Source organism: Neohortaea acidophila, assembly GCF_010093505.1.
Source record: "Neohortaea acidophila strain CBS 113389 unplaced genomic scaffold BDY17scaffold_10, whole genome shotgun sequence".
NCBI lineage: Eukaryota > Fungi > Ascomycota > Dothideomycetes > Mycosphaerellales > Teratosphaeriaceae > Neohortaea > Neohortaea acidophila.
The window spans coordinates 842224-868616 of record NW_022985519.1 but is presented as its reverse complement, the minus strand read 5'-3'; the positions used below and the strand labels follow the sequence as shown (position 1 = coordinate 868616).

At 57.3% G+C, this 26393-nt stretch overlaps 11 protein-coding genes across 11 annotated transcripts; 3 read left to right on the top strand and 8 right to left on the bottom strand.

Moving 5' to 3' along the window:
* Positions 1–38: 38 nt before the first annotated feature.
* BDY17DRAFT_327198 (pyridoxal phosphate-dependent transferase) lies at positions 39–1442 on the top strand (the record flags this gene model as incomplete). The annotated part of the gene is made up of 3 exons (XM_033737634.1): positions 39–109; positions 174–326; positions 383–1442. 3 exons carry the CDS (start codon positions 39–41, stop codon positions 1440–1442), a joined length of 1284 nt encoding a protein of 427 aa, XP_033586794.1.
* Positions 1443–1525: 83 nt separating this feature from the next.
* BDY17DRAFT_318714 (Metallo-dependent phosphatase-like protein) lies at positions 1526–3700 on the bottom strand (the record flags this gene model as incomplete). The annotated part of the gene is made up of 4 exons (XM_033736219.1): positions 1526–1774; positions 1817–3258; positions 3316–3528; positions 3676–3700. 4 exons carry the CDS (start codon positions 3698–3700, stop codon positions 1526–1528), a joined length of 1929 nt encoding a protein of 642 aa, XP_033586793.1.
* Positions 3701–4992: 1292 nt separating this feature from the next.
* Positions 4993–6591, bottom strand: BDY17DRAFT_256159 (uncharacterized protein; the record flags this gene model as incomplete). The annotated part of the gene is made up of 2 exons (XM_033731584.1): positions 4993–5935; positions 5996–6591. Coding segments are annotated over 2 exons (1539 nt in total), but the record flags the coding sequence as incomplete, so codon positions are not given.
* Positions 6592–9427: 2836 nt separating this feature from the next.
* On the top strand, positions 9428–11296 carry BDY17DRAFT_327195 (uncharacterized protein; the record flags this gene model as incomplete). The annotated part of the gene is made up of 3 exons (XM_033737633.1): positions 9428–9860; positions 9918–10039; positions 10118–11296. 3 exons carry the CDS (start codon positions 9428–9430, stop codon positions 11294–11296), a joined length of 1734 nt encoding a protein of 577 aa, XP_033586791.1.
* A 643-nt stretch (positions 11297–11939) lies between these two features.
* On the bottom strand, positions 11940–13633 carry BDY17DRAFT_330105 (Reticulon-domain-containing protein; the record flags this gene model as incomplete). Its single annotated transcript, XM_033737878.1, has 3 exons — positions 11940–12723; positions 12775–13277; positions 13483–13633. The coding sequence occupies 3 exons, from the start codon at positions 13631–13633 to the stop codon at positions 12247–12249; spliced, it is 1131 nt and encodes a 376-aa protein (XP_033586790.1). The 3' UTR covers positions 11940–12246.
* A 714-nt stretch (positions 13634–14347) lies between these two features.
* On the bottom strand, positions 14348–16628 carry BDY17DRAFT_327193 (FAD dependent oxidoreductase-domain-containing protein; the record flags this gene model as incomplete). The annotated part of the gene is made up of 2 exons (XM_033737632.1): positions 14348–14436; positions 14504–16628. The coding sequence occupies 2 exons, from the start codon at positions 16626–16628 to the stop codon at positions 14348–14350; spliced, it is 2214 nt and encodes a 737-aa protein (XP_033586789.1).
* Positions 16629–17125: 497 nt separating this feature from the next.
* BDY17DRAFT_327192 (uncharacterized protein) lies at positions 17126–19429 on the bottom strand (the record flags this gene model as incomplete). Its single annotated transcript, XM_033737631.1, has 2 exons — positions 17126–18189; positions 18244–19429. The coding sequence occupies 2 exons, from the start codon at positions 19427–19429 to the stop codon at positions 17126–17128; spliced, it is 2250 nt and encodes a 749-aa protein (XP_033586788.1).
* A 239-nt stretch (positions 19430–19668) lies between these two features.
* Positions 19669–20214, bottom strand: BDY17DRAFT_303439 (uncharacterized protein). The gene has a single exon (XM_033734577.1). It carries the CDS (start codon positions 20198–20200, stop codon positions 19967–19969), a length of 234 nt encoding a protein of 77 aa, XP_033586787.1. The 5' UTR covers positions 20201–20214; the 3' UTR covers positions 19669–19966.
* BDY17DRAFT_303438 (Alg9-like mannosyltransferase family-domain-containing protein) lies at positions 20215–22485 on the bottom strand. Its single transcript, XM_033734576.1, has 2 exons — positions 22074–22485; positions 20215–22015 (listed from the first exon to the last, which is right to left on the bottom strand). Exons 1-2 carry the CDS (start codon positions 22314–22316, stop codon positions 20459–20461), a joined length of 1800 nt encoding a protein of 599 aa, XP_033586786.1. The 5' UTR covers positions 22317–22485; the 3' UTR covers positions 20215–20458.
* Position 22486: 1 nt separating this feature from the next.
* On the top strand, positions 22487–24906 carry BDY17DRAFT_303437 (Ima1 N-terminal domain-containing protein). Its single transcript, XM_033734575.1, has one exon. The coding sequence runs from the start codon at positions 22641–22643 to the stop codon at positions 24798–24800; it is 2160 nt and encodes a 719-aa protein (XP_033586785.1). The 5' UTR covers positions 22487–22640; the 3' UTR covers positions 24801–24906.
* On the bottom strand, positions 24907–26358 carry BDY17DRAFT_303436 (uncharacterized protein). Its single transcript, XM_033734574.1, has 2 exons — positions 25187–26358; positions 24907–25128 (listed from the first exon to the last, which is right to left on the bottom strand). Exons 1-2 carry the CDS (start codon positions 25921–25923, stop codon positions 24975–24977), a joined length of 891 nt encoding a protein of 296 aa, XP_033586784.1. The 5' UTR covers positions 25924–26358; the 3' UTR covers positions 24907–24974.
* Positions 26359–26393: the final 35 nt, after the last annotated feature.

Here is a 26393-nt window from a genome sequence, read left to right as displayed (position 1 = left end):
AGAGTCATCCTCGCCTCTTCCATCTGCAGCCTGACACGATGCCGTTCGATATCAATGCCTGCGCCAGGCCTAATATATTGAAGCTGACGCCGTATCGATGCGCTCGAGAGTATGTCTTGCCATTTCTGGATGACCTTTGAATGGGCCAATGGCTAACGTATCCCTTCCGTCAGTGACTACAAAGACGATGGCACGAATATCCTGCTCGATGCGAACGAGAATGCTTTCGGTCCATCGCTCGACCTGACGGAAGATGGCAAGCTTGTCAATGGCACCAGAAAAGGGGTGGAAATTGATCTCTTGGGATTGAACCGATACCCCGATCCGTATGCGTAATCTCTTTTGATGCCTCGTTTACCGAGTATTAACATCCTCTTACCAGACACCAGCACGAGTTGAAACAAAAGCTCATCGATCTCCGCAACACCCACGTCCACACCAGCAAAAGTCTAACCCCCGACAATCTCTTCGTCGGCGTGGGCAGCGACGAAGCCATCGATGCCCTCCTGCGAGCCTTCTGCACCCCAGGCAAAGACAAGATCCTCACATGTCCGCCCACGTACGGCATGTACTCAGTATCAGCCCAAGTCAACGATGTCGAAGTCGTTCCCGTACCATTAGACGTCGACAACGACTTCCAACTGCAAACCTCGCAAATCACCGCCAAACTCTCCGCCGACCCCACCATTAAAATGGTGTATTTCTGCAGCCCAGGCAACCCGACATCCACCCTCCTCCGCAAAGCCGATGTCCAGACCATCCTGGAACACCCCAGCTGGAACGGCGTTGTGATTCTCGACGAAGCATACATCGACTTCGCCCCTGAAGGCTCATCCCTTGCGGAATGGGTAGCCGAATGGCCGAACCTCGTCGTCATGCAAACTTTGTCCAAGGCCTTTGGCATGGCGGGCATCCGTCTCGGCGCGGCGTTTACATCCCCGCAAATTGCAAAGCTACTGAACAGTCTCAAAGCGCCCTACAACATCTCCAACCCGACTTCGCAGCTTGCTATTCAAGCTTTGGGACCGCAGGGGCTGAAAGTCATGCACGGGCATCGGCAACAGATTCTCGAGCAGCGCGATCGTCTGCGTCGAGAGTTGCCGCAGATTGCCGGTGTTGGTCCGTTCCTCGGGAAGAAGGCGGATTCCAATTTCCTCCTCGTCCAGATCTTGGATGGGCCAGGTGGGAAGCCTAGTAATGAGGTTGCGCTGCAGGTGTATGAACGGCTGGCGGAGACGAGAGGGGTCGTTGTACGGTTCAGAGGGAAGGAGCATGGATGTTTCGGCGCGCTGAGAATCACCGTAGGGACTGAGAGCGAGAATTCTCGATTTCTGCGAGATGTGCGGGTTGTATTGGAAGACGTCTTTGCTGGGAAGTTAAGCAAACTTTCTGGCGAGGTGGAACAAGCGAGGGAAAAGAGGGCGAATGGCGTCGTTGCTTGATTCCACATTGGTAATATTCATGACACTCTCCAATAGATGATAGAAGATGCGTTTTACATGCGATTCAATTGCCTTCTTCCACCCTACCCTACCTCTCCCACAATCCTAATCCGCCCTTCCACCCTCGGCGCAATGCCCATCGCCCAAGACACGCCATCATCGTCCCCCCCATCCCCATCAACCAAGTCCGGATGCCCAGGCAAGCCCGCAAGCCTCCACCACTTGCGCGAGTACTTGCGCATAATATGCAAATCCCGCTCACTCGCCGTCTGCCGAATGCACGCCAGCGGAATACTCTCGTCCTCGTCTTCGCTCTCCATGTGATCCACGTACTTGACATCATCCTGCTCTTGCATCTTCTTCTCAATGCGCACCCTCTTGGCCGGCGGCGAAGACGAATGCTCTCCCTTCGCACTACCATTAAGCACACGCACACTGCCATTCATTGCACCGCCCTCCTCTCCTCCCACCGGCTCCTGAACAGGATGCACACCATGCAGCTGCGTCTGGATTTTGTCCCAATGGCGATCCATCGGGGCATTCCAATTCTTCCAGCGGCCCAGAACCTTCAGGCTCATGAAGTACTGCCGCAGAATGGTGGAGAGGATCATGCCGTTCTCTTCGCTGACGATGGAGCGCGCGGTGCCGCCGTCTTCGGGGAGGCGGAGACTGGTGAAGCCGTCTTTGCCTTGCACCATGTATGCTCGCGTGACTAGGGTGTACTCCTTCTCCAACTCGATGGGGCGGCCGCCGACGGAGACGTCTGAGCAGCGCTTCCCGGGGGGTAGTTTGGGATCGAAAGTGAAGTGGATGCCGCTCACTTGTGGGAAGCGGCCTTCGAGAGCAGGGTACTTGCTCACGCCATTCTCCAGTGCGTCGAGGAGTTGCTGGCCCGTGACGCCAACGACTACGCTGGGATCTTCAAAGGGAAAGCAGTCCATCATGTCTCTTACTTTCAGCACGCCTGGCGGGTAGATCTGGTCGCCTCGGACGGTGCCGGCGGCCATCACCGCGCAATCGGCAAAGTAGTGGAAGCGCATCAAGTCGCAGACAAAGTTGGCGAGATTGCTTTCTTTCAGTCGTACTGTTGTGAATCGCGCGTCGAGCGGAGCAGCGGTGTATCCGATGGGCTTCTCCAGTTTCTCGCTCAGGGAGTGTGTGAGGGATTCCACTTGCTCGGCCGCTTCGGCGTCTTCGGGATAGCTGGACACAATGTCGCGCCGTACGATGTCGAACTTCCAGCCCGAGCTCGTATCCCCACCCTTCCGCCGACGGCGCCGAGCCTCAATGTACGAAAGCTGCTTAAAGTCCGTTCCGGAGCGAAGAATATGCGTCCCATTAACAATCGAGTGGCCGTAGAAATGATCATGCCCGCCTAGAATCAAATCCACCGTCCCAGGAGCCAGCTTAGTCGCCAGCTTGTTATCATTCGGCTCCCGCTGATGCGTGAGCACAATCACCATCTCCGCCCCGTGCTCCTCTCTCAGTTTCGGCGCCAGCTCGGCAACCGTAGCGGAAGCAGAGAAGTACTGCAAATTCGGGGGAAGGCTGTTGATCGTGTCCAGCCATTCCCGCTCTACAATTCCTATCACGCCGATTTTGATCCCGTTTGAGGCGGTCAGGATGATGTGCTTCTTGCAGTTGGCGAGCGGGATGTCGTCTCCTAGTGCTGGGTCTAGCACGTTCGCGCATAGCCAGGGGAATGTGCATTGCGAGGCTAGATATTGGAAGTGCTTGACGCCGAAATCCAGGTCGTGGTTCCCGAGACAGGCGACGGTGGTGTTTACGGTGTTGAGTGCAGGTACCATATGCTTCCCTGCGTTCGGAGTCCAGTATTAGCCTTTGGACCAAAAGACAAGAGGCTGCTGGATACCTTTCGTGATACAACTCTCCAAACTCGGATTGAATGCATCCCCGCTGAACATCGTGAGAACCTCCACCTGCTCCGCGAAAGGACCGCTAGTCTTGGAACGATAGGCCTCGCACACCGTTTTGAAGCGCGCGAGACCGCCGACAGGTTCCCGCGAGCCGCTTTCGACATGGTAGACATCGTTGTAATGGATGAAGCGCAAATCCGGCTCGCCGGCTCGAACATCGCCGTCGTCGTCGGAGGAGGCGTAAGTGATGCTTTCTACCAAATGGTATCAACATCGTACAATCGAAATGCCCCTCGTAAACGAAAGAGGAAAGGGACAAGTGGTGTTCAAGCATGCTGTGCGCGAGTGGTACGTACCGCCTTCCGCCAACTCTCGAGCCATCTCCACAGGATCGCTCGTTAGACTTCCGACTGTCGTATTATATCATGATTTGTCGTGCTCGCTGCATGGAGGGCGAGACCAGGGAGGGATGAGTGCAAACGAGCAAGGGAATCTCACAAGGTTGATGCTGAAACAGTGGATTCCGCAGGGCTCCGGGGGCGGTGCAAGCGAGTCTAGAATTCAGAAGCCGTGCGCAGCCCAGCCGTGGCGACTTGCCAATCGTACCAACGACCATATCAAACAATTGTATACCACATGGTGATAGAAAAAAGGTTCGAGGAATCGAGCATCAACAAAGTAACAATCGCATATTCATGATCACTCTATGAACACGCTCCATCATACCCTCAACCCCACCGCTAAAACCCACCACACCTCTACCCAAGCACCAAATCCTTATAAGCATCGTGATCCATATCAAACATGTCGTCAAACTCCAAATCTTTCATATCAAAGTCCGGAGGCAAATCCACCTCTGTTGCAGTCGAAGCAGGCATCGTCATCCACGAAGCATCGTCGTAGCCGGCTTTCCCACCGAGCATTGCGCCATGGCCGTCCAGAGTCGGCTGTCCTTGCGACTCGGCGAGGAATTTGTCGATATCTGCTATCATGGCTGCTTCTTGTGCGGCGGTAAGAGGGGGCGCGGGGTGGTTGGGGGAGGTGGTGAAGGGTATGTGCTGGCCTGCATTGTCGTCGAGGAAGTCCATCATGGCGTCGGTATTTGTTGCTGTGCCTTGTTGCTGCTGCTGCGCCGTGCTGAATGAAGGAGGCATCACACCACTAGCAGTCCACGCGCCAGTAACAGAAGCAAACCGTTGCGCTTTTTCCGCCGGCAATTCGTACTGGTAGCGCGGGAGGTATGGCGTCTTGTCCGCAGTCATGAGCAATGTACCGCCGTTCGGTGTGTTTGCCGACCGCGTATCGCCGCTGGTGTCTACTACACCGCTCGCTTCCTGCGCCGCCGGTGGCAGGTCGTATGTACACCACCGGTACGTCGTGTCGGCACCGAGTCTAAGCTGATTGTTCTCGCACTCCAAGTGACCGCATTCATCGTTCGGCCCGCGGAAGACCCCCTCCCGCAGGATGTGCGGTATCTTGGGCGCAGGGTTGGTGGCTCTCTCCTTCTGCGACTTGTCCGTGTACACACAAACTGCAGGATCGCACGGTTTCGAGTCGTTCTCCCGGCGCTGCTGGTTGTATGCTTGCAGCTGCACAGAGAAGGGAATGCGCAAGCCAAGATCGCTGTACGTTTCCAAGTCTTCGGGGACCTGCTGCCCCAGCCCGCCAATTTGCGAAGGGATGAAATCCAGGCCGTGCGCTTTTTTGAACAAATCCAGCCATTCGGGGTTATCGGCGGCAGTCTGGTTCCAAGCATCATCGGACTCGTATAAGATACGTCTGGCTTTGGATTGTAACATCTCGTCTGTGAGGACCACGCCCTTCTTCGCCATGTCGTTGGCGTATTCGCCCAGCCTTATGGTCAGTATCTCCCAACAGCTTGCTTTGCTGGTTCCTGGAGAGTCCTGCGGAGCGGTCTGGGAGTTGTCAGGGCGAGTGGTGGCGTCGTTGAGCATATCGTGACCCAGAGTGGACTTGTTGGTGGCGCTAAACGGATCCGGAGCGAGAGCTTCATGTCCGATGAGGTAAGGAGGCATGGCGTCGGTGACCAAGGCGGCGATGTTCGGATCCAACCCTCTACACCCTTTCCACTCGGACATACGAGCACCGGCTTTGAAGTGCGTGGCTAGATGGTCCACCCGGTCCTGCCAGCCTGTGAAGCGCTGGCCGCAAAAGCCACATCTACAATTGATGTTGTTGGTGACCGACTTCCACGTATCCATGGAAGGTGTCATCTTGCAGTTGTGTACTAGCCGGACATGCTGCCGCAGATGGTCTTTTCGGTAGAATGTGCGAGCACCCAATCCCTTCTCTTCGCATTGGCGATGATTGTGCGTCTCGATGTGTTCATCGGATGGATCAAGCTGGTCACAGTAGACGCATTTCTGCTTACCCGTCGCCTGATCCGTAATTACAGGACCAAGAGGAGCGCAGATCCATTTCTCGAGGGACAGATGGAGTGTTTTCTCGTGCCGCGTCCAGTCGTATTTGGACTTGAAGGTGTCGGTGCAGAAAGTGCATTGGAACATGCGCCTCTTGTTGTCACTCAGCTTGCGTGGAGGTTCACGCTGCTGCCGTTTCCGTCTTCGGCGCTCTTTCTTCCCAGTCAGATTAGAGCTGAAGGAGCCGAAGGAGCCTTGTGATTGTGCCGAGTGCAAGGAATCGGCGCTGTTGTACGCGGACAGCGGCGCCGACTGCCCGGTTTCGAACGATGTGGTCGATGGAGCTAACACGTCCGACAAGCCCGAGCCATTGCTCGAGCGAGCCTTCTGCCAGCCTTGACTCGAAGGTGAAGTCTGGATTGCATCGCCGTCCAGTGCACTCTTGGCAACAGCTTTGGCGATATCTTTGATGGACGCCGGCTCGTGTTCTGGAGGCGAGTTCTTCCATCTTTCGAGCGGGTCGAGCTCGGGGGAAGACATGCTGCCCCGTGGGATCTTGATGGGTGGCGTAATTGGTTTCAGACTCGGGGACGCACAGAGCTTTGGCCTGGTATGGCGACTTGCCTTTCGGCGTCGGCGAGCGTTCGCTAGCCAGTTTGAGATCTGGGTTGGCTTCAGGCCTGTTCGACTCTGCAGTTCGACCTTCTCGTCTTCGGAAGGGTAGGGACTGCCGGTGTGAGTGTCCAGCCAGTCCCTCAGGACTTTCACGGCCTCGCGAGGGAAGCGAATGCCTCTACGTTTGTTGCTACCAGTGGTGTCGTCGGCGGTGTCTATGTCGCTTAGCAACGGCGGAGATTGGAGGGTCCTGGAGGTCGTCGCATCTTTGGTCATGACTGTATCTTCATCGACGACGCGTAAGTTGTCGATAGGATGCCCGAACGGTTGGTGGGTGGCTTGGGATGTGAGAGTCGAGGTCAACGAGCAGTCCCGGAAGAGGGAGCTGCATGGCGTGCAGGCCGTGTCGCCGCGGGTGATGTAGCAGTTGAAACGTCTTGCGCGGCAGTACTGGCACGGCTTGGGGGGACGAGTGAACTGGGGGATCCAATTCTCGAACTTTGTATAGTCGGGAGCCTCCAGGCCGTAATCATAGTCGCCCTCCTCCGCGATGCCGAAAGACAATTTCCTATGGGGCTGGGGAAGATCCCAGGCACCCATAAGGTCGTGTGAAAGTGGGCTGAGAGATGGAAGATTAGCGGCGCTTGGGATAAACGGGAAACAAGTGCATACACCGACGAATCCATCTGCTGACTCGGCATCCAGGATTGCAAGTCATGGGTCATGCTGCTTGGAGCGCCATCCCCCAATGTCGTGAACGCAGCTTCAGGCAACGCTAGCAGGTCGGAGAAGTCGAGATCGACGCCCGCAGGCTCTGCGGCGCGCTCTTCCTCGATGGTCGGCATTTCTTACAGCCCCTCCACAAGGCGCGTGATGAAAGGCGCCAGATGGAAAGCGGAACAGGAAACAATAGGGCGTGAGAGAAGGATAGAAGAAGACAACAAAGACATTGCGGTGCTGACCTCCACCGCCTGAGTCACTTGCACTTCGTAGGGCGTGGTGGGCTCAGCCGCCAACGTCCCCGCAAGCAACGAATTGACATCCGTCCGGTCTCGGGGCCAATAGAGTTCAGCCACTTCCCGTGACCTTCTTCCAGAGCGCTGCGCATTCATCTCCATTTTGCCCATCCTTCCATGGACTGGTTGCCGAATCGAAGCGTCAGGTTCTCTTCTGCCGATAATCACGCGTAATATGTCGGGGCAACTGAAGTCTGACAGAGCGCTGAATCCTCAAACAGCAGCGACCGGCGTGATGCTGCCCAGAGTCGTTCTTGCCCTGCCCACGCGCCCCGGAGCACGACGGTAACGATGGACAGCCTGTGCCGACATGAGTTGTGCGCTCATATTAACAGCGCCTTCAATTGACGTCCGACAACTGCTTCCTCAGATGTGCTCAATCTTCCACCAGGCCGTGCGAGCTCTGTATGCGACCCCGTGTCAAAGCAAGGATGCTTGCCGTAGTATACAAATTGGGGATTCGCTGTCGCTGAATGGAGAACTGTCGTGTTTGCAGTGCCACCGGCTCGCGCCTCGTGCTTCGATTCGAATTCATGGCAGCTGTTTCCCCTCCAGCCATTTCTTACCTCTCCAGCGGGAAAGCATGCCTCCATTCGCGGCAGCCTGATACTTGGCCAAGCACTGACTCTCATCCTGCGCAGATGTTGCTATGACGCTTGCAGAATCACCCATGGTCACTGGGCCATAAATACGGCACGATCAGAAACGTCCTCGGCCCCGCCAAAAGACCCATCCATGCGGTGATAGTCAACTCAGCTCAGTTTCATTTGATTCGGGTGCCTTGACTATGTTACCGAGCCGCGGCACGAAAGGAACAGGCCCCGTTCGCTCGTCGGAAGGCCGCATGCCGATCTCATGCCAGTTCCCGAGTCGTCAACCACAAGGCTGCATAGCTGTCGCGCTCACCACTCTCCTCGCTTATGGGATGAGGCCATGGGAGCCTGTGGGAGTCCGCTATACGAGCGGAGTATGAATCAGGGGCATGTCACATCTTCCATTCTTCACCAAGTCATGACAACTCCTCGAATTACCGCGATTGCTCCCGGAAACGCGTTTGAACAGTCCAAGCTCTTCCAGATCGGTTTGCTTCTCCGCCCGGGGCTGGGATGCGGCTGGACAGCCAATTGCCATGGCTACGATGCTCGGTTTCCGACATGCTGCGTGTGTTTTGGCTGACTGCGTTGCAGCATCCGTGCTGCTGGTAACGAGCGGAGGAAGCACTTCCACGACCTGCTGAGTGCTGGAACTTCACCGTGATCGAACGTGCTTATGATTAGCCCGCACTCCAACGTCTGCAGGCGGTCAATACTCGATGCTGGCGAGCGAGCCGCGTACTGTCCGGTACGGGGTTCATCCTGCTAGCAGAGAGGGTGTTTGTAGCGTTTGCCCGTCGGCGTGTTGTTTGGCTTGTTCGAGACACGATGTCCACCCCTGCTCGGAGGCAAGTAATTGCAACACTCCCGTTCCTATCTTGCCTCTTTCTTTCTCTGCTCCTCGTTGCTATGCGACCCTTCCCTGCCACAAAGGCGTTGGGAGTCAACATGGCGTTCACTTCCCTCCGTATGCAAAAGAAACGCTTTCGCGCATGGTCGTGCCTTGCATATGCAGACTCGTGCATAACCAAGACATGCTTTGTCCTTCACCGCAAACTCTCGAACCAAGACACTGGACCAAGCTTAGCACCTGCACAGCCGCGTGGTAGGGGTTCTGCAACAAACTCACGCACTGCTCGACGCCCTTCGATCCAGTTCTTCGGCCAGAAAGGGCAGGAAAGGCGAAACATTGACGGGCGGCGACGCGTTGAGTTCAGTAGCTTGCTGGACTACTGGCTTGCTTGTCTCAGACTCTCTTTCATCGACCGCCTGGGCGACTGCATGCTCCATCTGCTCCTTTGCGTATAAGGGGTGGATCCCGTCTTCGACCTGCTCACCGCTTCTTCTTCCTCATCCCCACGACTCGCTCGCCCGCTCTTCTCGAGCGCTCAACCTTCTTCATCGTTTCGAATGTCCTCGCACTCGGCTCACCAGCCTTCGCCATTCCTTTCAGGACTGAGGGAGAACGAAGACTCGACGCGTTCCGACAACATCGCCATCAACATGCTCAAAATCCCTTCTCTGCTCAACCCCGACCTCTCCAAGGCTCCCAAGGCAGGCAAAAGGACGACAAACGGCGACGGTGCGCTGTTGACGTCAGCCCCTGCATCCGCGTCAACCACTGTTTCGAGTCACAACAACCCCTTCTTCAACCCCTTCTCAGCTCACCCACCAACACACACATCCACTCACACCACTTTCGCAATGGATACCGCCATGGACACAGCTGACGACTACCTGCCCTACGAGCTCAACGAGAACCTCACCGGCATGAATGCTCAGCAGCGCCAGGAGCTCGCACGTCAACACAAGCACTTCCAAGTTCTGCCTCCCACTGGCAAAGCAGGCGACAGGATTGCCGACACCACGAGTCACGTCCCCTACACCAGTGATAAGAGGGAGCTCTACGCAAAGACGGGAAAGAATGCGCTCGACTGTAAGTTGCCCTCCCTCCCATCGCGTGTCATCGACGCGTCCTGACCTCTCTTCGCAGTCTACAAGTACAGCTTCCGCGTCCCCGGCGACCCCGAGAACAAGCAGTACGAAGTGATGTGGGACTACGAAATCGGCTACGTGCGCGTCACGCCCTTCTTCAAAGCCTTGCATAAAGGCAAGGTGGGTCGGGTATCTCAATTCATCCATCCCCCTCCTCACCCTGTATCCCCACGCAGCCGCTAACAAACATCACCACAGACAGTCCCCGGGAGATCCATCAGCGCCAACCCCGGTCTCGAGAAACTCGCCGTCTCCGTCACAGGCGGCTCGCTCAAGGCCCAAGGCTACTGGATGCCGTACGAATGCGCAAAGGAGATCTGCCTGACCTTTTGTTACAAGATCCGCTGGGTGCTTACTCCTGTCTTCGGGCCTGACTTTGTCCGCAACTGCTTGAAAGAAGATCATCCCGGCTTCGAAAAGTTCAAAATCAATCGTGCGACGGTGCGCAACGCGCTGGAAGCGCTGGAGCGCCGAAAGAAGGCTGCAGAAGTGGCTTCGACTCAAGATACCAGCGGCAGTGACGACAATGGCCTCAACAACGCGTCTGTCAAGCAAGCTGCATCATCAAAGGGCATCGGCAAGACGCTCCCGCCACGCAACGCGCGCCCCAAGTTCAAGACCACCTCAGTCTTCACTACGGACACCTCAGACTCCTCCCGCGCCACCTCCGCCCTCGCGTCCCCAGCTATCTCGCCCAAGACGACATACAGCAGCCCAAGCTTCACAGCCATCAACAACCCTGCACAACACAAGACGGCCGTCGCCTCATCGCTGGAGAACTCGCTGCTCGCCGCCCCCTGGCGTCCGGCGGCTCCCAAGGACGAGCTGGAGCTCTACCTCGCCTCCAAGCAAGACCAAAAGAAGGGCAAAGAAGCCGAAGTAAAGGCAGAGAGCAAGCCAGCCCGCAGCCGCCGCACAAACAAGAAGAAGCGCCGCCACTCCGCCGCCCCAGCCGCGCCCGCCACTCGCTCTCCCTCCCCCTCCTCCACCACCAGCGACGCCAACGCGCCCAGCGAAGCCGACTCGGCGGATCTCATCATCCGCCCAGCAAACAAGGGCTACGCAGCCAAGCGCGCCCGGCTCGCGGCTCCCAACCTCACGGGCGGGATGCGCGTGACGGGCGCAGGCCGCGCGCCAGCTAGCTACCGCAACTCGCCTTCGGAGGCGCTGGCGCGGAAGAAGCGCGTGCTGGCGGACGCTGGGGGGGATCGGACTGGGACGGCGCAGTATGCGCTTGAGGAGGTGGAGGTTGCGCGGTTGTTGATTGGGATGAATAGGATGGAGGAGACGAGGACGGCGGGGGTGCTGTCTCTCCGTCGGATGGTTCGGGAGAGGGCTGCGGCCCGGGAGGATGAGGAGATGGAGGAGATGGAGTGAGAGGGGGTTGAGATTTGGGGTTGGGGTGGAGTGTCTCGGTTCTGGGAGTGTGTTTTGAGCGAGCGAGTATGGCGTTAGATAGATTGGGACGAGCAATTGCAATTCGTGAGAACTTCCATTCTGCCGCTCTCATTCCTTTTCCTCATATGTTGAAAATATGCGTAGTGTCGGCCATCCGCCACATCCCCCTTCCCATCACCAAACGGACCAAGCACCTCAATCCACTCTAACCACATCCACCGCCCTCAAAACCAAAGAGAAGCGCCAACCATACAAACCAAAAACCGTCAGCCATCCGCCACATCTCCCCTCCAATCTCCACACTCTCCGCCCTCCGCTCCACTCCCAAACCACCTTCAACTCCCTAAACATCACCGAGAAGAGACAACCGACCCCTTCATTTCCCATTGACTGTCTGTCACCCCTCCGACTCATAGCTAGGAATGGGAGGCGTCCACAATCCCAGTCAAAGGGGTTTGTGCATTTAGATGTACGAGGGAAAAGTGCCAGATGGGCAATAGCGCGCCATCCGAGCGGTCTGGAAAGAAGTCACAGCGCGGTGATCAAGTGGTGCATCTCAGCAGCAACGGCGTGAGTGAAGGAGTTTAGCATCGTACGCAAGAGTCGCGAAGGGCGAAGAGTGGTGTTGAGAGGGCGCCGTTGGGCTGATGTGTTAGGAATAAACGCCAGCATCAACAAGAAAGGAAAAGGAGAGAATGTGCCCACAAATGCAAACGCTTGTTATAGGGAGGTAACACAAAGGTAATCGTACAGCCATGCTCATACCCTCCTCCTCTCTCGTGTTCATCACCGCCAAATGGAACATCCGAATCATGTCTTTTTGCTCGTGCCTTCTCCGTCGTTACTCTCCCCCTCAAGTTCGTTTCATTCTTGCCGGAAGCCATGGTTCAAGAGTCGCCCAACAGCCCTGGCTCCACGAATAGCCCCATCTAAGCCAACAGAGGCTCCTTCTCCCCCGTCGTACCAGTCTCAGTCTTGACAATCGGCTCAACACGAGGCGCAGAGGGAAAGTCCTCCTTCGTCACGCCCGTCGCGGAACCATTAGCCGTCGTAGTCGCAGTCGTAGCACCAGGAAGTTTATCCGCAGTCTCCTGAGTGACAACACCCTTCTCGACCGCAGCCTTCTTGGCAGTGCCCATCAGCTCACCCGCCTTGGCCGAGTACTCCTTCAGCGCAGCCTGGGTGGTCTCGATTGCGGAGCCGGCGTGCTGGTTCACGAGGTCGGAGACTTGGTTTGCCTGCTGGTTGAAGAGGTCTTTGCCGTTGGCGATTTGATGGTCGATGAGCTCCTGGTTGGAGACGTAGATGAGGGGCACGAAGAAGGCGAGGGTGGTGAAGAGGAGGGCGAGGCCCCAGGTGGGGGTGATTTTGACGAGGAAGTAGGTGAGGAAGGCGGCGAGGAAGACCTGGGGCCGTTAGTGCGATGGCATGCGAGGGAGGGGAAGGGAGTGACATACGCCAATAGTCACCTCGACATTCTCAGCAAACACCACGCGCTGGAACTCAATGACGAAGAAGTTGCCCAGCTCCACCAGATCCTCCATCACGCTCTCCAGCGTCTCATGAGGAATAGTGTAGTACTTCTTAGGCCGGATCTTCGTAGCGAAACCCTCACCCAACACTACCTTGCCAGCCACCTCCGCGGCAGCCGTGATTCCGAGAACAATGTACGTCCCCTTCAAAGCATAGCGAGTGATGGGCAGGTAGCGAGCGGCGACGATGAGGAGGGAGACGAGGGTGTAGGCGATGGCGGTGGCGCGCGGGTTGGACCAGGAGAGCAGCTCGTAGAAGAAGGAGTGGTAGTGGGTGAGCTTTTGGCCGCTGGCGGTGGTGCGGTCGGGGGTGGTGCGCGCGGCGGCCAGGTTGGAGAGCTCGGTTTTCGTGGCGTCGGCTTCTGCTTTGGCTTTTTCGGCTACGGGGCCGGAGGTGAGGGATTGCATGGCGGAGGCGGGTTTGGTGGCTGTTGAGGGGGGTGTGTTAGGCGTGGTGGGAGGAGGGAGGGTGGTAGGTGGTGGGAACTGGATTGGTGGTGTCAGTGGGGATGATGATTGATAGTAAGGTGTGCGATCGAGGTGTCTCGAGAGGTGACGAGGAGGAGGATGAGGAGACAGAAGAGGTTGCAGGGTGGATGAGGTGGTGGTGTTTCCGCCAGCTGTCCCATTCACTCTTTCCGCTCTCTTCTCTCCAGGCAGCCTCATTCTTCACCAATCGGCAGGCGCGAGGGAAAGAAAGCACAGCACATACCTCACTGTCACCGTTGGTCGAGGTGTGTGGGTTCAGGTTGGGGTACTGCTGTTGTCCTGCTGTTTCCGCCATTGCTGATGGGTCGTTGGGCTCGCGGCTTGACGAGGTGAAGAGTAGGATCGGGGAGGGACTTCTTCAACAAGATATGAGTGGTGTCAATGCGAGCAGTGATGCGTTCGTGATGTTCAATTTGGTCAAGATGAGATGAGAGGGAGGCGTGGTGGTTGTGCAGAGACAACACGCAGGTGCAGGGGGTTGCACACGCCCGACGCCTTGACCCTGTCGTCAACTTTTTTCGGGCTTGCGCGTTGCGTCATGCAACTCCACTGTTTATTTGGGGAAGATACCTGTATTCACACGATGATGCAGCTCAATATCATACATCTCTGCTACAGCAATTGCTAGACGTGACAGACAGCTTTCGTGCCCATCTTGCTGCTATTCTCAATGTATGTTCTGCATTCTGTTCGCCGTGTTGTTGACGCGGTGGCACGAAATTTGCATGTGACAGAGCAACGCTAAACTCTAATTCCGCTGGGTTCGTCACATCACGTCTTCACAAGATGGGCACGCGAGCAGTCGAAATGTCCTTTTGCGTTCTATGTACAAAGCCTTGATGATCCCCACACACGTAGACAAGTCCAGCGAACATCACAAATAGCGTGATCTGCAGAGAAAGCCGCCCAGTCCAGGCCTGCAAACGTGATATGACCAACAACCCCTATCCTCAGACGAAGGTTGTTCAGTCCATGACCCAAACCAGCAATGCCGTCCAATTCGACAGCCTTACTTATTCGCCGCCGAATCCTGTCCCATAGTAGGATTCCGCCCCGAAATAAACTTGGCATCCGAAGCCAGCATCTCATCCGGTTTATCTGCACGCACAACGTCAGCAAAAATCTCCAAAATGAGCTCTCGAGCAAGAGAGAGAGAGGGACATACCATTCCTCGCATACAACCCAAACTCCTCATCCGTATACTTGCCCACCCGCCCCGCCTCCACATCCTCCCGCGACAGCCCCAACTTGCTCTTCGGCAAACCCATGCTCTCCAAGTACTGCATGGAATCCGTCCACTCCTGCGCCCGGCGCGCTTTGCTCCACTTCAGCTCCTCGCTCATGAGATCGATAATCTTGGGCAGGGCTTCGAGGGCCGCCTGCGCGTTCAAAAAGGCCAAACGGGTGCGGCGCGCGACCACGTCGACGGCTGTCTGCGCGTACTCGTGGCGTACTGCGTAGCGCACTTCGCCGTCGACATAGGGGTAGAGCGGGGAGATGCGTTCGCCGCGGACGGGGAAGCGGGAGCCGGTGGGGGCGCAGAGGGAGGCAACAGTCCAGGCGCGATCGCCGTACGACGCAGTCAGATGCTTAGCGACGTCGGTCTCGACGCCAAAGTGCTGGATGATGTTGATGAAGAGGGTTTTGGAGAAGCCGTGGGCGCCGATGAGGCGCACGTTGTGCGTTTTGCAGCTGCCGTCGAGGGTGATGTCTTCGTGGAAGCCCTCCACCCCGCTGACGAGCGGCGGGTTGGACACGTGCTGGGTTTGCAGGTGGAATTCTTTGATGCCTTCGTCCACTGCTTCTTCCGCCATTTGCCGGTAGGTGGTCCATTTGCCGCCGGAGATGGTGATGAGGCCGGATGGCGAGGTGGTGACGAGGTGGTTGCGTACGAGGCCTTCGGATGCGGCTTTCTTGGGGTCGCGGACGAGGGGGCGGATGCCGGACCATGCGGCTAACACGTCTCCTCGGCGGACGTTGATCTCGGGTTGTAGGTAGTTGGAGACCTCTTTCAGGATCCAGTCAATCTCTTCCTCCTTGGCAACGGGATTCTGCTTGATGTCGCAGGGTGAGTCGGTGGTTCCAGCAATCGTGTTCCCTTGCCACGGCAGGAAGAATATTACGCGGCCATCGGATGTCGCCGGGTCAATGAGCCCCATATCGGCGGGAGAGTAGTATCCAGGCAACACAACGTGCACTCCCGAGCTGGGCGCAACAATCTCTTCGACCGACTGATCGTCCATCTTGCGGACGGCGTCCGTGAACGGCCCGGTAGCATTGATGATGCCCTTTGCCTTGATCGAGAACTCCTGCGGCGTCTTGCCATCCTTCTGATCGACCAAATCCCTCACCTTCGCCCCACACAGTTTCCCCTGAGCATCCTTCTCCAGCCCCGTAACCTCCATATAATTCACCATCGTAGCCCCATACAACGCCCCCGTCATCGCCAGACAAATATTCATCCGCGAATCGTTATGCGCGCCATCGTAGTACACGCACGCGCCCCACAGATTGTCCTTCTTCAGCATGGGAAAGGCATCGAGCGCCTTGCTGCGCGTGAGAAAGTAGGAGCTCTCGATATTCTCCGAGCCGGCGAGGAAGTCGTACGCCTTGGTGCCCGCCCAGAAGTACGGCGCCTGCCACCACTTCTCCACGGGGATCATGATCGGCAGCCAGGAGGAGAGATGCGGCGCGGTGTCGAGGAAGTAGCGGCGCTCGCGCAGCGCTTCTTTGACGAGCTTGTACTGGTTGTAGTCCAGCTGCCAGACCGCTTTTTCGAGATACCGCACGCCGCCGTGCACGAGCTTGGTGCTCTTGCTGCTGGTCCCGGAAGCGAAATCATCCCGCTCTACAAGAGCGACTTTCAGTCCTCGCGACGCAGCATCAAGCGCAATACCAGTGCCCGTCGCCCCGCCTCCAATGACAAGTAAATCATACGGATCCCCCTCCTCCCCACCACCAGCAGCAGCAGCAGCAGCACCCTTCGCCGCATCCCCCTCCGACTCCCCTCCACCAAGCACACCAAGAATATTACTCTTCGCCTTCTGGAACGAGCCGCCGGCACTCGCCTTCAAATCCGCAATCTGCTCCGCACGGCTCTTGACTTGCGGGAAGTGAGGAGGGCGGAAAACACCGCCTTCGCCGTAGGTGGGAGGCGGCACGGACGCGGCGTCGAGCCCGGGCACTTCGCGCGGGCGGTAGATGAAGTAGACTGTGCCGCCCGCGGCCGCGCCGGCGACGGAGAGGTATCCGAGGCGCCTGAAGATGCGGCCGGTGGTGCGAGAGGCCATGGTGTTTGGGTAGGTGGGAAGATGTGGGGTTGAACGTAACGTTAGAGCGAAGGGCTTGGTTGGGCTGCGTTGTAGCTTGAGGTGAGGTTGTTGGCTCAGCTACAGCGGTGCATTGCGCTTCGGGTAGGACATTGTGGATTTGGGAAGGAGGGTACAAGGAATACCGAACGAGAGCCCCAAGAGAAAGCGCTGAGGAGTGAGATGCCTTGGTGAGACTGGGCATCCATCATCGTCCGTCTCCACATGCAACCACGGACGGGACGGGAGGTCGGGTCCGTTTTCGACAGTTCCACGCGACTACGACAGGCTGGAGCTGAGTGGGCTTCATGGCAATGTTGGACAAAACAGATGAAAGGTCAATATACACAGCCGTCTCTGGCGATATCTCTACAAACAAATCGCGCGAGGTCAATCCCGACCATCTATCCCGCATGACAGTGCATCATTCGTGACACGCAGCACTCAAGAACGCTCGAAATCGTCTTACCCAACGCTCATCACCGCCCCTCAAAATCCCCCAAATAATCCCCCGTCGACTGTCCCCCATAGAAACCCTGCTGCTGCTGCTGCTGTTGTTGCTGCTGATGACCCGCCAACCCACCCTGCTGCCCATCGCCAAAACCTCCCATCCCACCCATCTGCTCATCCGAAAAACCCCCAGCACCATCATCCCCACTCATATCATCATAATACTCGCCGCCGGAACTCGCCTCAAACGAGCTGCGACTATTATACGCCTCCTCCTCCGGCGGCGGGCCTTGCGGCAGCGTGTTCCAATCAATCGTCGCGAGCGCAGGGTACTGCTGCAAAAGCACCGCAGGCAGGAAAGTGGCATTCATCTCCATCTGCGCCGCGTGGCTCATTAGAGGCTGCGGCGCGACGAGGCCGGCGGCCACTTGCGCTTGCTGCTGCTCTTCCATCCACGCTTTCTGCCGCTCCTCTGCTTCCTCGTCTAGCAGGGGTTTGATGCACACGCGCCCGGCTTCGGAGCGGAAGTGGCGGCCCAGGGCATCGGCGCGCGCGAACCGGCGCCCACAACCCCACTGCGCACCGCTTTGGAGCACGCCTTTGCACACGAACTTCTTCTCGCCGCTGTGCAGGCCCTCGTGGCGCTTGCGGTCGTGTTGGCGCGCAAAAGCCTTGCCGCAGACGGTGCAGACAAAGGGGCGCTCGTCGGTGTGGGTGCGTAGGTGGGAGCGCAGGTTATAGGCGCGGGTGAAGCGTTTGGGGCACAGGTGGCATTGGAAGGTGGCCGGGTGTTTTTGTACGCGCCCGTTGTCTTTGACGCCGTTGGAAGGCGTGCGCTCGGGCTCGGCGAGGTTGAGGATGTAGTCGCGTTGGTCGGAAGCGTGGCTGGTGCTGCGGCCGCGGCTGGCGGATTTGTCGCGACCGCGGGGTGATGGGGAGCGGGAGGAGGGTTGATCAAAGGGGGTGAGGTTGTCGCTGATTGCCGTGCCAGGCTGTAGAGAGGGTGAACGACCGCGAGATAGCACGGCTGGACTTGAGGGTCGGGAGCCAGCGTATGAGTCGGATTTGGCGCGCATCCTGTTGCGGCTTTGAGCTGTAGTTGATAAGTCAGCATAAATGTTGTGCCATTGTGTGCGAGCACACTCACTTCTTGCCGGCGGACTCAGCGCCTCCCCATCATTGGTTGATCGCAGGACTTGGTTCGGATTCATCGCGGGCGGCGCATACTCGACTTGGATCTCCGGCGGGCTCATCTGATCCGCCGCACCCAGATCATTCGGACTCTGAGGCTTGTTGAGCTGCGGAAATGCTTCCTGCCCGGCGCCAGTGTACATATCAAGACCGTTGTTCTGCTGCACAAATTGATCCTGGTTCAAGCCAAAGTCGCCAGCCGTGAATTGCGGCAGCGCCTGTTGTTGCGGCATGAGGTTCGGGGAAATATGAGGGCTGTGGCCTGGATGGTCTCCATTGAGATTGAATTGCTGCAATCCCAGGCTGTCGGTGAACGAAGGGTCTTGCTGCGGGTTGATGAGTGGGGAGGAGTGCGCATTTGCGTCGAAGCTGTCGTATGTCTGCAGATACGGCGACGCCTGGTTGGAATGATTCGAGTACTCGGAGTACTGGTCCGATGGTGTCCTCATATGCCCCCGGTATGCGCCCATGTTTGACCACTCATTCTGCCCTTGAGGGAACAACGCGCTGGACGGGTCGAGTGATTCAGAGGTCCCGCGCGGCCGATTCACCGTGGACTGCTGGTGGAAGGCAGGAGACGCGTGAGGGCTGGGACTGTGGCTGTTCGACTGCCTCCGCGCCATCTCCGGGAGGAGGTGCGGAGGAGTCGGCGAGTGCGGTTGTAGAGCAGCGGCCATCTGGCTGATCTGCTGCTGCTGCGCGTCCAGCTCAGCGAGAAACGCCGGGTCTAGCGCGTCTTCCGAGAAATCGGTCTGGTTGAAGTCGAAGGAGGGGAATGCGCTGGAGTCGGAGCTCACTCCGCCTTGGTTGTAGTTGAAGTCGCTGTTGCCTTGCGCGGCGAAGTTTTGCGATTGCAGCAGCGCCAGGTCGTTGGTGGCCTGCTGCAGCTTTGCAGCCTGGGTGTTGGCGAAGGTGGGGTCGAAGAGGTAGTTCTGGGTGTTGGTGGGGTCCAATGCGCCGGTATGCGCCTGAGAATAGGGATCGGAGTAGAGGTTGGAGGAGGAGGAGGGCAGAGTGGAGGGATCGGCAGAGGCAGCGAAAGAAGGGTGATAGGCAGGTTGCTGCTGCTGCTGCTGCGGGGTGGGCGCGGTGTTATTTAAGTGGGCAGCAGAAGGCGACCGCGCGCGATTCTGGTCCGCCATGGTGGAGGGGATGCGCGCGCGTGCGCGTCGTAGAGAGCAAGGCTGGAAATAGAGGGTCAGAGGGTGCAGAGCAGGGGACCTCTCAGACGGGGTGGCGCAGCAGCTCGGGCAGGCAGGATGCGCGTCGACAGCGTCTCGAAGGCTGCGGGCGAGTCGGTTTTGTACTCATCCACCCTGCATTGGCGGAGGGTAGGGCTGGCGAGGGCGAGGGCAAGGCGGGAGTGCGGCAAGTGAGTGGGTGGAAGGTGAAGGTAGTGATTAAGGCTTGGGCGGGCGGCAGTGAGTCGGCGCGCGAAGCCAAATTGGCGACTGCGCCACTCACTCGCTCTCTATCTCTCTTCGTCAAGGCGAACCGGTGCGGCACGATAGCGTCGAGCAGGTCATCAGACCCGGTGCAATCGCAACAAATGCCTCAATGTCTACGTCGCTACTACACGATCGGACCTTTCGATTCGAACTATCCCTTCCGGCCCTTCTTCGTGCAGCCAAAGAACATCATGAGGACAATGCAGTGATCACAAGAGCCAGCGCCTTTCGTCATCGCTTGGCGGCTGAACTCAAGTCCAGTCCCGGACATCGATTACGGCAGATGAACCTCTGGCGCGAAGCAAACCACTCGAGTAGCATACAAGCAGTGCCCTCCCAAGAAACATTGCATCCCGTCCTACCACTCACCCATTTACAGACAATCGCCAACCGTTTCCATTCACTCGTCTTCACAAACATGACGACAAAAGAGAGTTGTTCTAGCGCTTCGACGTCAACATCCATGTCCTGCGCAATGCGGCTGTGCACAGCCTCAATGCGAGCCCATTGCTGCGCCCTCCAAATCTTCTCTCGACCTACCAGCCAACCACACCCACGTGCATTCCCCTTTCCGTTCCGCAGCGCGCCATTTTCGTCTGCTTTCTTGCCAGGCACCAGGTACCAGACACGCCTGGAATGGGGAAGAATGTTCTTCGTGTACTCGTGCGGGTAGAGTCGTTTCTGCTGTGATGACTGAATCTACGCCTAGCGTGATAGTGGCTTCTACCATTGCCTCCCTCTACACCACACCACCACGTCCCCTTTCCGTCTCCAATCGTCGTGCCAATGCGTGTTGAAGCCCCGCCAGCACTCCTTGTACTCGCTGCCTTCCAACACCGATTTCATAGTAGCCTCCAACTGCTGAAAGAAAGCCACATATTGCGGCCACGCTCTCTTTGACGACCGTCCCACCGCAGCTCCCCTCCGTCCGACATCAGCCATGTTCGTCTGCATCCATTTCGCCGGATCAGCGTAGAATACGTCCGCTTCATCCAGATAATCCCTCCGCTGCTCGCCAGAAAGCCCCAACGGGGGCTCGCACGTCAAAGCCCAAGCGTTGATTTCGGGGTGAATGAAATGACTGATCCAAGGTGTGCTGTGACACGGCATCAGGAAGCCCACGGTCATATTCCCATGATTCGGGCCGGGCGGTTGATAGCGCACTTCGTATTCCTTCCGCAAGTAGTGCATCACGTCCATAACACCTCGTTGATGTCGACCCGTGCTGTATTGCGCAACGATGAGGTTGAGAGCGAAGCCAAGTGTGAAGAGCATGCCGCGATACTTTTGCGCTTGGATGGCCGTTGGGTGGAAGAAGGCTGCTGCTGGTCTGGCAGCGAGAACGTGCAGGATGGGGAGGAGGGGGTAGATGAAGCGCACTTCTTTGTGCGAGATGAGGCTTAGAGCGAGAATATCGATGAGAACTGTGTACGCCAAGATAGATCGCAAGGAGCGGACGCGGGGAGTCCCTGGTTGGCGGTCATCACGCAGTCGTAAGCCATAGTAAAGTTCCAGGAGAGCGAAAGGGAGGGCAGAGATTAGGAGTAAGCCGATTCCTTCGGTAAAGTAGTATGCCAATCTGTTGACGCCGTAGAATCCAGCTAGCCCTTGGCCGACATTGAACTGTAGGAATTTCAGAGGTGGTAGCACCAATTCGCCGTAAAATGCTCGATCGGCTGCGATGGAGAATGTGAGAACGACTGATCCAGTAATTGCAGCGCTCACTAGGAGTTTCGGAATGACGGCTGGTTGGACGAATCTGTTCCATGTAAGCGTGCCGGTAAGGGCAATCCATATGATGGGGTTCGTCGGGCGGAGTATGCAAGCCAGGGCCGCAAGAGCCAGTGAGGGATACAAGCGAAACGGCAGGTCGTGTCTTTGACTTCCTTCCACAGCATTGTCGTCTCGCTTCTTCGAGTCAACGCCATGTACAAACCAATCCCAAGGCCAAAGAACCAGCGCCGCAACAGTCAAAGTCGTCTCAAGGCAATTCGAAAACGTCCGGCCGGAGCAAAACCATTGCCAGGGGCTCAGGATGGTCAACATCAACGCTGCCGTTGCTTCCGGAGACTGTCGGCCGTACATCTTACCGGCGAGGAGATACGTAAACAGATCCGTACACGCGGCGAAGACGGCCTGGAGGACTTTGGGCGCGGCCAGGAGAATCTTCGAGCGGACTTCGGCGGGGAGGTCCAAGGCATTGCAGTAAGATCCCGCGACCTTGTACACGCCTGTGAACAGGAGGGGATGCAGAGAAGAGCGGAGATGTTCCCGCCATTCCTGCGAGGTGATGTCTTAGCACGAGATTCAAATAGACAGACTCCAATGCGCGCCTCACCCAAGTAATCCAGGCGCCGCTGTTCTCGCCAAACGCAGCCGCCCACGCTGGCTCTAGGGCTTGGAAGTACTCATCCGGCTGGAAAAAGGTCTCAATATTGAGGGCATTGTAGAGCCGCAGGATGTACAGCCAGATGAGGAGACTCAAGGGAGAGATGCTCGGGAGTTGGGCGGTTGGTGATATGCCCGGAATATTGGGGTTTGCTCCGGCCGATGGGCGGGCTTTGATCTTCTTGGGCGCCATGAGTGCTGTCTTTCTAGCGAGAACATCTTGAAGTCGACGTCGAGTCTTCTTGAGGCCGCAAGAATCCGGACGACATTGATGTCCACCGTGCACTCTCCACTGTCGTGGGGGTTTAAGTCGCGTGGCGCCGGCGCGGGCCTTGTCGTCCTGCCGCGTAAACTCGAACTTCACTTTATTGTTTCACCTTCAAACAGTCAATGAAATACTTCACCTAACAAACGACGCAAACGACACAGACTTTTACTTCTTTACTCTCATCTACTCCTCGCCCTCTCCACACACTTCAGTCGAGCCGATGCGATAACACCCACCCCAGTCGCCAACATGTTTGGGCGGCTGCGCTGCCACTTCTGCGGCCAACGCTCCGACTTCTCAAAAGGAACAACGGAGTTCCAGTGCACGAAATGTGAAGCGCTCAACTTCTTCGATGAGAAGGGCGAAGTGGCAGAAGCACCATCGCACATCACGAACCCACCAGCACAACAGTACGAACAAACAACAACCGCTCGATCACCCACACCCTTCGCCCTCACATCCTCCCACGAACAGCAAAGCAACCAACAACAACCCTTCTGCCAAAGATGCCTCAACAACCAGCGCATGTACGTCGATGCGCTCAACAGCTACCTCCCCGACGACGATCACCCACGCTTCCAAGAATACCTCGACAAGCTGCCGCAGAAGAAGGCGGAGCTGGAGAAGAAGTATCCCCAGGTGTGCAAGGCGTGTGCCCCGAAAGTGCAAGAGAGGATCCATCAGGCCGATTACCAAGGTATGTCGTGGCAGGCGGCCGCGGCGATGAATGAGACACGGGCGAGGAGGGGAAGGGGGGCGGTTGGACGGAGAGATGATTGGTGGAAGTGGTTTATGAGGATACTGTTACCCCTGGTCGGGGTCATGGTGTATGCGAGTTTGGCTGTGCAGGTGGCCTGGCATCTCTACGGCATATTCGACCTCATCTTCACCGCACCCAGCACAGATGGACTGGATGGGATGGATCTCATGTTTGAGCCTACTCACAAGGACTGCTTGAAGCACGGCCTGGCTCATCAATTCGATCCGGCATGCCACCAACTGTTTGCTGGAACGGTCAAGAAAGCTTTGCTTGTGAGCCTCTGCCTGATATGGTACAACCCCGGCCTGAAAGATTGGTACCACCACACCCACCGCATCGAAGCCGTGCGAGGCCAGACAGAGCACTTCCGCACTCAATTCATCCTCTTGATTGCCAGAGTCGCCGCTTGGTGGAATCTGTCCGACCAGAATGTCGTTGGCGGGACAAGAACGAGTCAGCGCCTCGCCGGCCACGGCCTCATCATTGGCTTAATCATTCTCGCCCAGTGGATGAGCGAACTCCCCATCAAATCCGAGAAGTGGCGCATCAAAGGCAAAATCATGCCTCGCCCGGACGAAAAGGACGTCTTTGGGGCCATGGCAGGACCAGCAGACGAACTCTACCCTCGCCAAGCTTCATCAACGAATCCCCGCAAGCTGTTCGGCGGTGACCAGAAGCCTTTCCCCATCGCCAACCTCGCCCCGGTCACGCGCAACACCCGCGGCTACTCGAGGCTCGACCTGCCCGGCATGCCACCTCCGTCTCCACCCGGCACCGAATCAGCCTCGGACAACGAAGGCGACGCAATGGACATCGACACCCCGCCTCCCATCTCCCGAACAGCAGGCATGCCCGGCGCGGCAATCGACCGCACCTTCCGCCCCAAGACAACGCACCAACCCAAAGCCCAGCCAAGCAGCCTCTTCAGCGATCCGAATCTCACGCAACCCTCCAGCTGGGGCGCGGTGCGACACCAACTCTACAATCTGCAAGACACGCTTCGCGAATCCGACGAGCGCAAAAAGCAGCGCGAAGAAGAAGATCAACGCTCTCGCCTGCGCTTCGAGCCGCCGCAAGGCCAACCTAGTCCTTTCCGCGGCACTATACCGCAAGCTCCTATGAGCGTGGGCCGACGACTGCGCAACCCCCCTTCACAGCTATCGTTCAAGCAGGCATCCGCAAGCAAGCAGCAGAATCAGATGAAGCACATGCGCGAGATTTTCGAGAGCGGGAGGGTGTTTGGAAGCGCGGGCACTTCTTCTCAGCAGCAGGGAGCCAGGAAATACGAAGAAGAGACCGAGGACGAAGACTTCTCGCCCGCTAAGAGCCGCACGAGGATCGACATGGCTCCAAAGCCTGCTTCGTGGCATTTGCCCGGTGACGGGCAGGCGACTACAGGGTTAGAAGAGGCGTTGGGTGGGAGGAGTTTTGCGATTGCTGATGAGGTGGATGTGGATGGTGGCGTTGCTCCTGCTCCTGCTACTGCGGGTGATGTTGCTACGGGTCCACAGGTTACGCAGCGAGGGCTGTGGCTCTTGTTCCTGGTGACGGTTGTGCCTGTCGTTTTGGCTGTTGCGTGGCGTGTCGAGAGCATTCGACGGCCGGTTTGTTTGTGGCTTGTTGGGAAGATGGAGGAATGGGGCATTTGAGCGTGGTCTATGAGGTTGTTTACTTTAAGCGATGGAGTTAGGTCGGCAGCATACAGCATAGCGATTTGAGTGGCGAAGGGGGCATTGAAGATGATAGTTCTTAGAACATTGGAATTTCGTATATCTCATGCACGCTCTATCAAACAAAGCCTGGTATGACAGTCAAGTGGCCCTCTAACCAAACACCAGGGTCCTGACCTCGATGCTCTCGCGGCCCGGCCAGTCGTCCTGCGTCCGCGGGTCGTCAAAGGCGGTGTGAGGTGTCCGCGCGTGGTCCTTGCTGTCGTAGCATTGCAGGAGGATACGTTCGTCGTTCTTCATTCCAGACCTGATAAGACGCATTAGTAACTGTAACAACGGACTGAAAGATGGCAGATGAGACTCACCAGTAATACCACTTCCCCTTGTCAGTATACTTCACCCCCGCCGTCTCGCCCGTGCGATGCGGATACCGATGCTCAACAGGCACGATGTCCGAATCCGGCACGGTGCGCGAATCCGCGTAAGCCAGCGGCTTGTGCACCACAGGCCCATTGATCGGGCGCCAGACGTTGATCAGCCTGTACCGCCCCTTGAGCAACTCCTCCGCCTCGTCGCCCATGTGGTAGTCGACGCGCTGGATAGCGCTGCGCGTCGTCTGGTCGATATGCGCGCGGTTGACAGGTGCGCGCTTGGCGTCAGGATCGCTGCGGCGGACAGTGTGGTCGAAGATGAACACGCGCTTCGCGCCAGGCACATTATCGAGCAGCACCTTCTCCACCTCAGGGTAGTAGACATTCTTAATCTGCTCGTCGTCGCGGAACTCCGTCTCGGCGGATTCGACGCCGGACAACACGCCGAAGCCGTTGACGTTCATGTCGAATTCGGCCTCGCGACCGCGGATGTCGTTGATGGCGACTTCATGGTCTTCGGCGCCGAAGTTGCGCTGCGGCTGGCCTTCCGGCGGGGCTTCGACGTAGTTGTGGGGTTTGGAGCCGTCGGCGGGGGGCTGGTAGAAGGAGAGGGTGGAGCGCGTTTCGCCGCGGGGGATGTCGATTTGGTTGATGTCTTTGACGGTGCGGAAGGAGGAGGTTTGCGGCTTGGCCGAAGAGGTGGTGGTGGCGGTGGTGGTGGTTGACGACATGGTCGATGGGTGTGATGAGATGGTGTAGTGTGATTGTCAGGAGTGGAGTGGAGATTCTTTGAGAAGGGGATGAATGGGAAAAGATATATACTTCGCCGCCTGGGTTTTTGCATTTGTAAACATCTCCCGTCATCGCCATGCCACAATGAGCAGCCGTGGATCTCGGCAATGAAACGTCATCGCTCGTGCCGGCCGAGCGAGGCTCTTCGAAGGGCGAAGAAGAGGGCATTGAGCCAATCAGATGTCGAAGCTGATCAAGCGTGATTATGTCAGAGATGATGTGATGCTCGATGTGGCGAAGTCGGTCTCAGGAGTCACGTGCGATCCCGGGAATAAGCAGATCATGCAAGAGCCATGTGCGCAAGAGGCAACGAAAGGCAAATGTATCTCATTGTTGCCGCATTTCTCAACATGTGTCCGGCCTCAAGCCATCACACCCATTATTAATCAATTCCTAGGTCTTGCCTGTT

Coding starts and splice junctions, on each gene's coding strand:
- BDY17DRAFT_303439 (XM_033734577.1), bottom strand. CDS start 20,200: ATGGATGTTGACGTCGAAGCGCTAGAACAACTCTCTTTTGTCGTCATG.
- BDY17DRAFT_303438 (XM_033734576.1), bottom strand. CDS start 22,316: ATGGCGCCCAAGAAGATCAAAGCCCGCCCATCGGCCGGAGCAAACCCC. Junction 22,016..22,073: donor GCGGCGCCTGGATTACTTGG/GTGAGGCGCGCA, acceptor ATCACCTCGCAG/GAATGGCGGGAACATCTCCG.
- BDY17DRAFT_303437 (XM_033734575.1), top strand. CDS start 22,641: ATGTTTGGGCGGCTGCGCTGCCACTTCTGCGGCCAACGCTCCGACTTC.
- BDY17DRAFT_303436 (XM_033734574.1), bottom strand. CDS start 25,923: ATGTCGTCAACCACCACCACCGCCACCACCACCTCTTCGGCCAAGCCG. Junction 25,129..25,186: donor AAGGGGAAGTGGTATTACTG/GTGAGTCTCATC, acceptor GCGTCTTATCAG/GTCTGGAATGAAGAACGACG.